This window comes from Mauremys reevesii, linkage group 9, assembly GCF_016161935.1.
Source record: "Mauremys reevesii isolate NIE-2019 linkage group 9, ASM1616193v1, whole genome shotgun sequence".
NCBI classification, from domain to species: domain Eukaryota; kingdom Metazoa; phylum Chordata; order Testudines; family Geoemydidae; genus Mauremys; species Mauremys reevesii.
This window is the reverse complement of record NC_052631.1, coordinates 6,283,469-6,296,144: the sequence shown is the minus strand read 5'-3', so window position 1 is coordinate 6,296,144 and position 12,676 is coordinate 6,283,469. Positions and strand designations below refer to the sequence as shown.

Below are 12,676 nucleotides of genomic sequence, written 5' to 3'. Positions count from 1 at the left end.
AGCAGGGGGGGCAGAGTAAGGGGCGCAGGGTGCGGGGGTTCCACAGCCAGATATGTTACCCCGTGGCTGCAGGGGGGCTTGCCCGGGGTCACCCCCCACCACTGGTGCTGCGGCCAATGCTGCAGCCGGCAGGGGGCGCAGTGAAGCACCCTCAGCGGCGCATGGGGCGTTGCACGGCAGCGCCCCTTGTGGCCGATGCCCGCACCTGCACCTCCGCTCCCGGCCCGGCGACGTCAGTTGGCTAGGGCGTACACCTTAGCGACCGCCGCGCAGCCTCCCTTGCTGGGTGCCAGCGAGAGCGCTGTCTGATTGGCTGAAGATGCTGTCGCTCGGGAGAGAGGAGGCGGGTCAGAGGTGGCGCGGGCCGCGGCGATTGGCCGGCGCTGCCACGGGCGGGGCGGCTCCGGTCCGCTGGGGTTGGTTGTGCCGGACAGTGGCGGGTGCAGCGTCCGGAGCGCCGCTGTCCCCTCCTCCGCTGTCGCTGTCCCGGCGAGCCCCGTGAGCGAGCCCAGCCCCTCCCCCACCCCCCGGCTCCGGGGCGCGGAGCGGAGCCGCAGCGGGACCATGTCGGCCAAGGACGAGCGGGCCAAGGAGATTCTGAGGGGATTCAAGCTGTATCCGCCGGGGAGGGGACGGGACGGGCCTGGGTGGGGGGCGGCCCGGCTGGGGGGGGCGGTTCCGGGAGCCCCTCGCGTGCGGGGAGCAGGGCCCCCCCAGGTGCTGTCACCGCGCGCTGAGCGCCCCTCGCCCGGGCTGGCACCGCGCCCGCCCCCCGCTGCAGCGCCCGGGAAGGACCCAGGAGCTGGTGGCGGATCCTGCTGCCCCGCCGCCCCCCAGGAGCCCTGTACGGGGGGAGCCCCTCGGAGCCATTGCAGGGCTCCGGGGTGTGTGACCCCCAGCCTGGGTTTGCCCGCCTGGTCCGTGAGCTGGGCTGGGTTATGCCTTCGGTGCTGCGCCGGCGGGCGAGGGGGTCAAGGGGTCTGTGATCGCAGGTCCCCTTGTCACGCTCCCCCTGCCCCTGATTTCCCGGGCGAGGTGAGCAGCTGTCTGGAGCTGTCCACGGGGGGCTGCTGGATAGCAGTTAGGGCAGCAGTGGCTACTGTGGAGGCCTCGCTGTGCTCCAGCCTTGTGATTTTAGTTTTGGCTCTTGCTGGGAAAGCAGACCCTGGAAGAGGAAAAGAAGTGTAGGCTGGTGTGTTCGTGTGGGCGGAGTCTTGAGAATACGGTGAGCACTGGCTCTTAACAGTCATTTCCCTCTGTCAGATCCCTTCTTTCCCAGCCTTAAGTTCTAAATAGCGGCTGTGACTTAAGGATCCAGGTCTGCTTGGAAAGGAAACACCTAATTTCAAAGTCCCACAGCAATATAGATAAGTACCTTGTTCCTTTTATTGACCAAAAAGCTTCCTTATTTTCTGGTGCCTAACTGGTAGTGGGATCTAGCATGTCTTGCTATTTCTAGGGGGCTAGTTGTGTGTCATTACTAATATGGTATATGTTGCCCTTCTATGGGACTCACTGTAGCATCTTAAATTTGTCTTTGCGTTATCTAACTCTGAACACATTGTTGAGTAAACCTGGGCAAGAAGGAGAAATAAGATCCTGGATTCCTCACCTACCCAGCATTTCAGTAAAAGGGTAGATAGATGCCATCAAAAAGGGGGGGATGTATGCGTGTGAAAGGTGTAGGAGAAATAGGGTAAGTTTATTTAAAAAACTAACCTTTCCATTTTTCAGTATAATTAATGTAAAGCAGAAGTGGGCTAGTCTTGCCCCACCTTTGGGCCCTGGGGAAACCCTAGTTACTGCTCAAATTCAAGAGTGCAAAAGTGGAAGCAGCATCTTATATGATACTGTAGTATTTTTGGACACTTTGCTTGTTCAGACTTTTTCTGCATCAATTTGTGTATAATCTCCAACAGCTGTGGCATGATGTTCTGAGCTGCTATATGTGGGATTTAGTCAAATAGCTACTGTTAGAGTGCAAGCAGATGTTTCTCCCTGGGGAACTATGGTATTTTTCCCCCTCTTCTAAGTAGTGATTCCCTATGCCCAATCAGGCTTTTTAAAAAAATTCTTTCCAGCATTGGAAATTCTTCCTTGTATGTTTAGCTGTGATGTTTCAGTTGTCAAGAAGATTGTTAACAGAAGGCTATTAGAGAAGGTTAAACTTTTGACAAGTTCAGACTAAGAAGTTAGACTCTTGGTTATGTCCCACTGTTTGAGACCTATGAAGTGCCCAGGGCATAACTCTAGCCTCCAGTTTTTATTAGAACTTCCAGCTTCTGCAGGCTAGGAAATTTAAGCAGCTGTATTTCAGTGATGGATGAAATAAATCTCTGCGTAGAGTTGATTAAAATAGTAACAAGCTTTTTTCAGTTTTAGGACAGGAAGATGCCGTGCAAATATAAGAGACAAGGTGGGTGAGGTAATATCTTTTAGTGGACCAACTTCTCTCTCACCAACAGAAGTTGGTCCAATAAGATACTACTCCACCTACCTTCTCTGTAATTTCCTGGGACTGACACGGCTACACCACCACTGCATATGCAAATAAAGTTAAATTGTCTCCCCTAGACAGCGTAGGACTAAAGTAATTAATTTTAACATAGATTATGGCCCAGCCTAGTAGCCCAATGATGGTGCTCAGCATGGTCATGTAGGAGCAACACAAATTGAATTTTTTTATGTATCAGAGGGGTAGCCCTGTTAGTCTGGATCTGTAAAAGCAGCAAAGAGTCCTGTGGCACCTTATAGACTAACAGACGTATTGGAGCATGAGCTTTCGTGGGTGAATACCCACTTCGTCGGATGCATGAATTTTTTATTTGCTCCCTGGAAGTGACAGGGTCTTGGAGCATTATAGAAGTTCAGCCCTGATGGATGAATAGACAAAAAGCAAGTATCACATGGAAAGTGATCAATTTGGCATATCAGAAAACAGTATTTAGGTACTTAAAGAAGCTCTATTTAGTCTTCATTTGAAAGGCTGCTATCTGACCTAATATCTAGATAGCAAGGAATAAAGATCATTAGGCCAGAGGAAAAAGGAGGACCTTCTGCAAAGATTTCACAAGTGGAACTTTTTATAAAAAGGGAGAGTTAAAGCAATTATTTTAATCATTAATTGAAGACCTGTCTTGCCGAGTCATCAAAAAATGCATGTGGATGAACAGGTGTTGTTTGTCCCTCAGGAAGACATTGGGTCATTGCATCCTTCACACAGGAAGCTACTCATGCACAGAATGTGATGACATTCTGTAGAGACATTTGATCAGCTAAAATTTAGGATTTCCTCTTCAAAAAGTGGTCATATTCTAGAAAACATTTAAACGAAATACTAAGTTGTTGCTGACTCTGAAGCTATTTATGGGACTCTAGTTTCCTTAATAGGAAGAGAGTCCTGAAAGTGTGCGCGCTAGGAGAGATGGCAGCATCTCCCGTATTAGCAGTGGGGAGGGAAATGTTCAATTCCTTCAACTTAAAGGAACCTTAAATAACTTGTTTTGCCAAAAGCAAGTCTAACTTGAAGATAACTAGAATATTCATGTCTTAGGCTTCATCATGCCAGTTTCCTTATCTCATGAGATGAGTTTATAGAGTAGAGAATTTCATTGGTAAAGCAGGCTTGTTAAATTGCTTACTGTAACATAGAACAGACATGTTAACTAGAAGTCTAGTTCACGCTGGATAGTTAAAGTTTCCTCAGATACTGTTTATCTGTGGTTCTTCAGAAAAGCCAAATGCAAGTTTTCCAGCTGATTATAAGAGGATTCTGTGTAAGTTAAATTGTTATAGAAATCTACTTACTTGCGTGGCTGAGGCATGATTTCCTTCCTGTATGATGGTAGCACAGAAACATGCTGTGGGTAGAGTTGGTAAAAACTCAAGCCAGAAGCATCTGCTCCACTCTCTTGCAGCCCTATATTTGCCATTCTGGTTGTTTTCAAGGCTTTTTTTTTTTTTTTTTTAAACATTGAGTATTTAAGGCTTTCAGGTAAATGGAGGATAGACATGGGTAATCTCACCTGTGTGTCTTAGGTATTTATATGGCACCCATCCACATTATCAGGGTATGTCTTGTATCACTTATGGGTTTGGTACCTAGAAACAGATGGAAAAACCTATAACCAGCAAGCAATTTGATAGCTTGTTGTCTCTTATAAATTAAACTAGACTGCTGAACGGCTTAGTCTGTTTATAAATTCTGTGATGGCACTTTGCTGTAGGCAGCAATCCTGTTACACTTATAAAGCGTATCTACAAGCTAGTCCTTGCTTTGGAAAGCAATTTAGTTGCCTCACGCTAAACAAGTCATTAGTTCTATAGGTAACTGAGGATACATTCCTTTTGGCAATACTAGCCAAGACCTTAGTTCTGCAAGTGTGTATGCACAAGTAGTTTTGTTGACTCACATGCATAAAGTTAAGACTGCTTAAGTATTTGCAGGATCAGTGCCTAATATTTTATCAATCTACAGAACAGATTCTGAAGGCACTAGGATTTCTGGAGAGGAAAGAGCCTTATGGGCCAACTTGAGTGCTCCCTTACTGGTTATCTGAACCTCATTTACCTTTGTCACTGAATATCCTTCAATATTTGTTCTGCCATCTTATCTTTGGAAATAGTTTATACTCTTCATTTCAATGTCTTTATTTAGCAACCTTTCCCATATAAGAGTAGAGAGCTGAAGGAAGACTCAGTTTTCTGTGACTTATGTCCTGGTGATTGAACAGTTTCTGTAAATTGGCTTTCATCAAACCCCTTGGTAATTTGGAATCACTCTATTGGGTTCCCTCTACATCTCTTCTGTAGAGTGTAAGATACCCAAGTAATAAAGAATTGCATGGGGAAACTAAGAACAGGTTGATTATAGCCAAATTCTGTTTTAAGTCCAGTAGACCTATTTTTGTTTATCCTTCCATTTAGTGGCAGCATCTGTATAGTTAATCAGATGTGTTTGGTCATAGGTTGTAGTGGTTGATATGTTTGACTCTTAAGGCAGCATTTCTCAAATGGTGGATTACGGCCCACTAATGGGTCCCACATTCCCCAGATGAGCTACCTACCTCCTGCCTATGCTCTCACTTCTCCTGGGCAGCAGTGTGCAGGATCCAGGCAGCAGCAGCAGAGGAAGTGCTGGGGGAAGAGATGAGATAGTGGTAGGTCCCTGTGATGGGGTGGAACTCACCACTCTGGCACCTTCTGCCAGCTGTCATGGGAATTAGCTCTTCTTGCCAGTGTGCCCTCTTTTGGTAGTGCCTCACTGCCATCACTACTGCTCTGGAACCCACATCCTCTTCAATGACAGCCCTCCCACTGTGCCGCACCCTGTTGTCCCCGCTTCCAGGGGAATGTCACAGTCTCTTGGTCCAGCCACTTCCTCAGGAGCAAGTGGGGGTAGGGGGCATGTGGGCCCACCCACTACTCCAGGTCACAGCCCAGGAACCCTGTAGATGGCCACCACTTGTTGCATCCCCTCCAACTCCTCTGTAGGTCACCCTGGGCCACTTCCTCATGATTCTAGCACCCTCTTTGCCCTTGCCTCAGAGCCTCAGCCTGCAGATCCCTGCAGCCCACCAAGAGCTGCCTTTAGCTCCCTGGGTCTCTGTCTGCAGCACCACTCTGTCTAGGGTGCTTGTGGTCTTCAGCCTGCAAGGCAGCTAGTCCTCCTCAAGCTCCAAGGAGTGACTGAAGCTGCTCTGCAGCCCTTCTTATATGGGCCAGCCCAGCCCTGATTGGCTGTCTCCTGCACAGCCTCCCAAGGGCTCTATTAACCCTTTAGAGCCCAGTGTGGGGCAGGCACCCCATCACAAAGAGAAAAAAGGCAGTTGGTGTGTTGCCTTAGTGAGGAGTTTGGTAACCACTGTCTTAAGGGATCACAGTTCAGCTCGTAAGAAACTGCTCTTAGTAATGTCTTAATCCAAAACAGTAAAAACCCTACCTTTGTTTCATAGCCTAGGTAAGGTTCCTAAATGTAACTTCCCAAGACACTTAATAGCAAGCAAATACTGCCAAAGATACGCTAAACCTTAGTGTCCACATGTAGCAGTACTTAAAAAATTTACATGTGCCAAGTTCTATACCGGGGTAGGCAACCTATGGCACGGGTGCCGAAGGCGGCGCGCAAGCTGATTTTCAGTGGCACTCACACTGCCTGGGTCCTGGCCACCGGTCCGGGGGGCTCTGCATTTTAATTTAATTTTAAATGAAGCTTCTTAAACATTTTTAAAGCCTTATTTACTTTACATACAACAATAGTTTAGTTATATATTATAGACTTATACAAAGAGACCTTCTAAAAACGTTAAAATGTATTACTGGCACGCGAAACCACTTCTGAAAGGTTGCCGACCCCTGTGCTGTACAAACAGTTATCAGGGTAGGGTAAAGTTACATATGGGGGTTTGCATTTGAGGCTGTTCCATATTTTAGCATGTAGACACTCCACAAGACTTATGGAACCAATGCTTGTTCGATTTGATTTCAGGGACTCTGTAACCCCTCCCTCATGCAAGGGCTTTGCATGCCCCCTCTCCCCATTCTTCCCTCCACCACATGCTTGGAGGCTCTGTCCCCCATGTGTCCCCCTTCTCCCTATTCCTGGGTGCCCATTTTTCCCATGCCCTGGGTTGTGTGTGCCTCCATTCCAAATATCAAGGCTTGCCCATTCTCTCCTCCCCCATGCCAGGGACTGTGTGTTCCCACTATATTATTGTTCCCTATTCTCACCCCATGTCAGGGGAAGTGGAGACAGAGAGACCCTATGCTTCTCATCATTATTTCTTCTTTCTTGGGGGGGGGGGGGGGGGAGTCATTCAGGGTATCAGCATGTTCAACTGTATTGGGAGGATGGGCAGAGATAAGGTGGAGGGGTTATACTAAAAGGTATTAATGGGTTCTTTGATCTGTAGACAATTACAGACCTCCATTTCCCCCGTCTGGTTTTCAGATTTTCACCAAAGTTAATAGGGATCTGTCCCCTGATGCCTAGAACATTTCCTGAAGTTTTAGAATTAATCTCATGCAGTATTCAAAAGTTGTTACAGTCAGCTGGATGGCATTTCTATGTTTGGGTGTATGACAATGGCTCAGAAGTCTTTAACTATGTTTGCTTGCTTTTAAGCGCTTGCTTGCACTTTGTAAGTGGAGGTGATAAGTGACAGTTCAACCTTAACTGAGTTTTGAAAGTAGATTGTGGTTTGGAATTTCCTAGTGGTATAAAAAACACCTTGAGTAGACAAGTGAAGACAATTTCTAAAGTTTAAAGAGATGGGTCACTAGTTAAAGGAAAGAGGGGGCTGCTGGCCAAGCTAATTATGGCTTCCGTGGTGCTCTGCCCCACACCACTCACTTTACTACATACATTAATTTAAAAAAAGTGCTAAAACCCATAGCAAAGTAGAGTGTGTGCTTCTCGAGTAGCAGGTATCATGGTTCCACCATGGATGCCTGACCCACCAGGCCACAGTACCCCACCCTGCTTACAGATCTTCTGTCTTGTTTATTCCAACTGAAACTTTTGGACAGTAGTGCTGCTTTTGCACTTACAGATGACAAAGTGTTGTGCAAGTCTCAAAGTACTTTGTATAATGAGTATAACTTGCTCACCTGTATGTTTTGCCTAACTAAATGCGGAGGACCACATCCTGCTTCATTTGAGTCAATGGCAAAACTCCTATAGATTTCAAAGAGGCCAGGATTTGACCCAGAAATTTTAGTCAATTTATACAAGCTCTGTGATGGATAAGGTACAAAATCTACCACTTTAGGCAGAGCTGGAACTAGAAGACTCATATAAAGCTTCTTGTGCAATGTTTGTCAATAATCTGTTACTCAGTTAGCTCACTCAGAAAACAGACCTGTCCATGTTTTGCACAATTATAGGTCAAGAGGCATATTGATGAGGAATGCAGGAACAGCAATTTTACTAGATTCTAGGGCATCCTTTCACTTTTGAAAGCTAGCCCTGGTTAGCTCAGAGGAAACAGCGCCCTCCCCCGAAAGTGTAATTGTCACAGTGTTGTCTAGTGTCCATCTAATAGCAATTGCATTAACTTTTACCATTTTGCCCCTTGGAAATGGCCTCTTGAATGGGCCAGTTGTGGTCTATTTCAAATTTGATGATGCAGTTTCATTTGATGGACAGTAAAGTTTCCTTTTGAAACTTAAGCAGTCAAAGTACTCTGTTTAAGGTGTTCAGAAAAGATCTAGTTAATGGCAGTAACCCTAAACACTGGAACTTGAGAGGGTTTTGAGATGGTGGGTGGGGAGAGCATTACAAGCAATTGGTTGCAACCATAACTATAATGGCTACTACCCTTCCATAATAGGAAACATATGACAGGAAACCCTAATTCTTTCATCTGCAAGAGAGATCCTGTTATAGAAATTGTTTATGATGCACTCAGCCTACATAATACCGGTTTCTTCTCCCACTGAAGTGCCCAAGACAAGAATAGCTCATAACTTTAACTACAACCTGTTTTCTTCACATAGCTGATGCTTGAGATCAAGAATGCTTAACTACATGGGAAACAAAGGGTTAGTAGGTTTCAGAGTAGGGTTAGTAACAAGCTGTTTCAGGGCTAGAGGGATATGGAAGGAGTTAGTTAAAATTTCAAGCTAGTGACCTGTAACTTAAAAGCTAAGAGTGAATTTTCTTCAAACTTTGCAAAAGCCTGGATTTCAAATTAAATTCAAGATTTCAGATTAAATAAACTTTCAAAGCCAAAAAATTAGAGCATTAGGTGAGGGATTTATGGTAGGGACCATCTTTTTGTCCTGTTTTTGTATAGAGCTAAGCATAGTGGGGCCCTGGGTCCATGAGTAGAACTCCTAGATACTATGGTAATACAATAGTAAAATAAAGGAACCTGGTTGCATCCTTAACTATGGAAGGACTGCCACTTGTCACATAATGTTTGACTTAGCAGTCCACACTTGTTTTAAGATAAACCTGAAGTTTTGCTTATCGTTTTAATGAACTGCTGTTTTGTTTTCCTAGGAGGCGCATGTTTGAAGAATAATTACTATTTCTACTTTAGGTAATCTAGTTCTAGCAGCATTATTTCAGTGTACATACACCTCTGTATTGATATAATGAGTCACATCCAGCAGAGCTGAGATCTTTTATAAAAGATGATAATCCCTGATGCTGCAAATTTGTAAAAAACAAAAACGTGGAACGTTTCATAGTGGCATACAAGTTACTTGTCTGACTGAATGAGTAAATGATTAAACTTCATCTTATCCAGGGCTGGTGCAACCTTTTAGGTGACCTAGGCAGTCCCCTAGGGGTGCTAGGATTTGGGGGGTGGCATTTTCTTCGGCGGCAACCACGGCGGCTGAATCTTTGGCTGCCCCGGTCGTCGCCAGCATTTAGGTGGAGGGAGCTGGGGCAGGGGGGCGCAGGAAGGGCTGCCTGCAGCAAGTAAGCAGGGGGTGGCACACAGGGGAACTCCCTGCCCCAGCTCACCCCTGCTCCACCTCCTCCCTGAGCACGCCGTGGCTGCTTCACTTCTCATGCCTCCCAGGCTTGTGGTGCCTAAGCTGATTGGCGCCGCAAGCCTGGGAGGCGGGAGAAGTGAAGCAGCTACGGCGTGCTCAGGGAGGAGGCGGAGCAGGGGGTGAGCTGGGGTGGGCAGCTGCCACCCGGGCCGGGGAGGGGAGAGCCTCAGGGTGGAGGGGGGGAGCTGCCGCAAGCGGGGAGGCGGAGCAGGGGTGAGCTGGGGTGGGCAGCTGCCACATGGCTCCCCAGGCCGGGGAGGGGAGAGCCTCAGGGTGGAGGAGGGGGAGCTGCCGCAAGCGGGGAGGCGGAGCAGGGGTGAGCTGGGGCAGGGAGTTCCCCTGCATGCCACCCCCCGCTTACTTGCTGCAGGCAGCCCTCTCCGCGTCCCCCTGCCCCAGCTCCCTCCGCCTAAATGCTGGCGGCGACCGGGGCGGCCAAAGATTCAGCTGCCGTGGTCGCCGCTGAAGAAAATGCCGTCCCCCAAATCCTAGCACCCCTAGGGGACTGCCTAGGTCGCCTAATAGGTTGCACCGGCCCTGAATAAGATTGCCCTAGTTTTCTTCTTGACACATCTCATGTCAGGCTGACGTTCTTAACCATCATGCGATAGGCAGCTTCTTCTGGAACCTAACAACAGTACTGGTGGCTCCCCTGGAGGAGTTCTCTTAGGGTGACCAGATGTCCCGATTTTATAGGGACAGTCCTGATTTTCAGGGCTTTTTCTTATATAGGCACCTTTTACCTCCCACCCTCTGTCCCAATCTTTTACACTTGCTGTCTGGTCACCTGAAAGTTTTCTCCTCCCAGAAATGAGTTTGTTTGCCTCTGCAGTTCTGGTCAAGTGTGTTCCTTTCCTCCTGGACTAGGAGAACGGGGGTTCCCTGTATGGCAGGTTACCGTGCTACTGTTAAATCTCTAAACTGGTGGTCATGTGGTTTTTCATAGTTACCAAGGTCTCCAAGAAATATTTAAGTGCTCATCTGTTTATTTCCCACATGAAATTATAATCCTCTGCGGGCACAGCAATCAGTTGTGATGTCAAACAGGATTCTGACACCATATGGGGGAATTAGCAGCAGGCACTGGTGAACTCTTAAAGCGAAAGACCTGGTTCTCTCACAACTCTCTCTCGTAGTGTTCCAATATTTTTAGCCTTTTTTACTATCTGCAAGTTGTCTGTGGCCTTTTGAAGAACGAGTTTCCTTCATTCTAGAAGAGGGGCAGATTTTCTTTTTTAAGAAAAACAGTCCCTGTCTCTAGTTTATGCTAACTGTACGAAAGCACCCCCAGCTATAGTGTACTATTCTCATTGGACACATGCAAAGTGTTACTTACATTGCTAATTCAAGGGAGGAAATAGTCATTTAACATCCCCAGAAAGGAATGATTTTATCTGCTTTCCTTCTTCCATACAGACTTTTACTAATTCATTAAACACTTTTCCATTGAGCTCTGTTGCATTATTTTAATGACTTTAAACTAAGCTTTATAGAAGAAACACTGAACCTTGATTGGTTTTCTCAGAAGTGAAAGAGGAACTAGCTCACAGTTATTGAGTATATATCAGTGTACCCATATGATGCACTAGCTCCAGCACTAGTTTTGAAACATTCAGGTAAGGAAATGCAAGAGTCTCATTGTGCAAGCTAGGCCTATGGCTGTAGTATTAGTCCCCAAAATAAAACAAAAAACCCAAGAGGAAAACTGAAGCCCCATCTCTTTAAGGTTCTGGGCCCATTTCTCAGGAAAGAGGTTCAAGCACCCCCATTATTGCAGCAAGTCCCCTATCAGGATCCTTTCAGTCTTTACCATAAACAAAGCAAAACCAAGGAATTAAATAGTCTTATCTGCAGGCCTAGATGCAGTCCTCTAGCAGGCAGGTTAGTCCAGTCCTCCTTCAGGTTTTCCTGGCACACTCCCAGCCACATTCCAAAAGAGAGCTCTTATCAACTTCCTCTTCCTCTTTGAAATACCTGCCTGCCTCTGGCCAGGTGATTCTTCCCCTAAGTGGAAAGTAATTGCCTGGCTTCCCTTGCCGGGAATTACCTCTGATTTCCCTGATGCAATGTGGGCTATTCACATCCCATCACACTCCTGCTAACCATTACTTGACAACATTATTGCACACACAGGACTCAATTTTGCCCTCTGATACAAGTAATACATTGAATGAGTCAGGCATCCTATAGAAAAAATAGTATGTGATCCCATAATTAAAGATAGTACCTTCATGCATATGCAAAAGGAGGCTGAATTGTTTGCATGGGCAACCTTCATTCTGATGTTTCCTAACTTTTGAGTCCTTGACCTTACAACCATGATGTTGTAACATCAATTTTTTAAAAGTATTTTAATTGTTTTGTTGTCTCAAATAGTATTTTAATTCATTTTAGTTGGAATTTCATACCGCATGCTAGGTTACTATCTAGCATGTAGAACTTCAGCCAGATAAGAGAATTTTACAGGTTACAGGCATGTGAAAGGAAGGAGCTATAATGTAAACATTAATACAATCTTAACTGCAGATTTCTTTAACAGGGAAAGCTGTAATTACTGCTTGTAAATAAACTTTTGAATGCCTTTTGTGCATTTCAGCTTTTCCGTGCCCCTGGCTTACTTATTTTGGCTTGGAAGCTAGTGGCGCCTAAGGCTAAATTTTTGAGTGTGAATTCCCAATAGGTGGTATTCATTTGGGCCCTGATCCTGCAATGACCTCATCACAGGCAGATCCTTATTAAAGTCAACAGGGCTTCATATAGGTGCATGGGTCCACCTGTACAGAGCTCACTGTGGCATTGGGGCCTTAGATGTTAATTTATAACATCAGGCAGGAACCAAATGCAAATCCTTGTTGGCACACCTTAAAACAGTCAACCTGAAAGGTTTACTCACAATTTCAATGTTTTGCTGAAGCTGTTTCCCTAACTACTTACTCTGTTCTTCAACCACCTTCCCCATATATAATAGACAATAAAATCTTATTGTGATTAACTTGTAAAGTTACTAGTACAAAGCTGCAAATGTAGGTGTTTCTTTCTTGTACTTTATCACTTTAATTCTAAAAGTACAATAAATGTAAAATGGACCTCTTGTCCTTTGAACTCTCTGGTTGTCCCCTTCCCATGTGCATTGTTAGTTTCTTCATGCAATTGCCAGTCATATCCCTCC

General features: G+C 45.9%; 1 protein-coding gene and 1 long non-coding RNA gene across 2 annotated transcripts in view; one reads left to right on the top strand and one right to left on the bottom strand.

The window, feature by feature from the left end:
- Positions 1-400: 400 nt before the first annotated feature.
- PDE6D (phosphodiesterase 6D) overlaps positions 401-12,676 on the top strand; it is a 46,540-nt gene continuing 34,264 nt past the window's right edge. The window contains exon 1 of the mRNA XM_039488877.1: positions 401-614. Within this exon, the coding sequence (XP_039344811.1) occupies positions 565-614 (50 nt within the window). The 5' untranslated portion in view covers positions 401-564. The remainder of the gene's footprint in view (positions 615-12,676) is intronic.
- Positions 819-11,434, bottom strand: LOC120372120. The gene is made up of 4 exons (XR_005584740.1): positions 11,318-11,434; positions 5,067-5,136; positions 4,026-4,101; positions 819-1,165 (listed from the first exon to the last, which is right to left on the bottom strand). It is a non-coding gene; the product is annotated as an uncharacterized LOC120372120 (long non-coding RNA).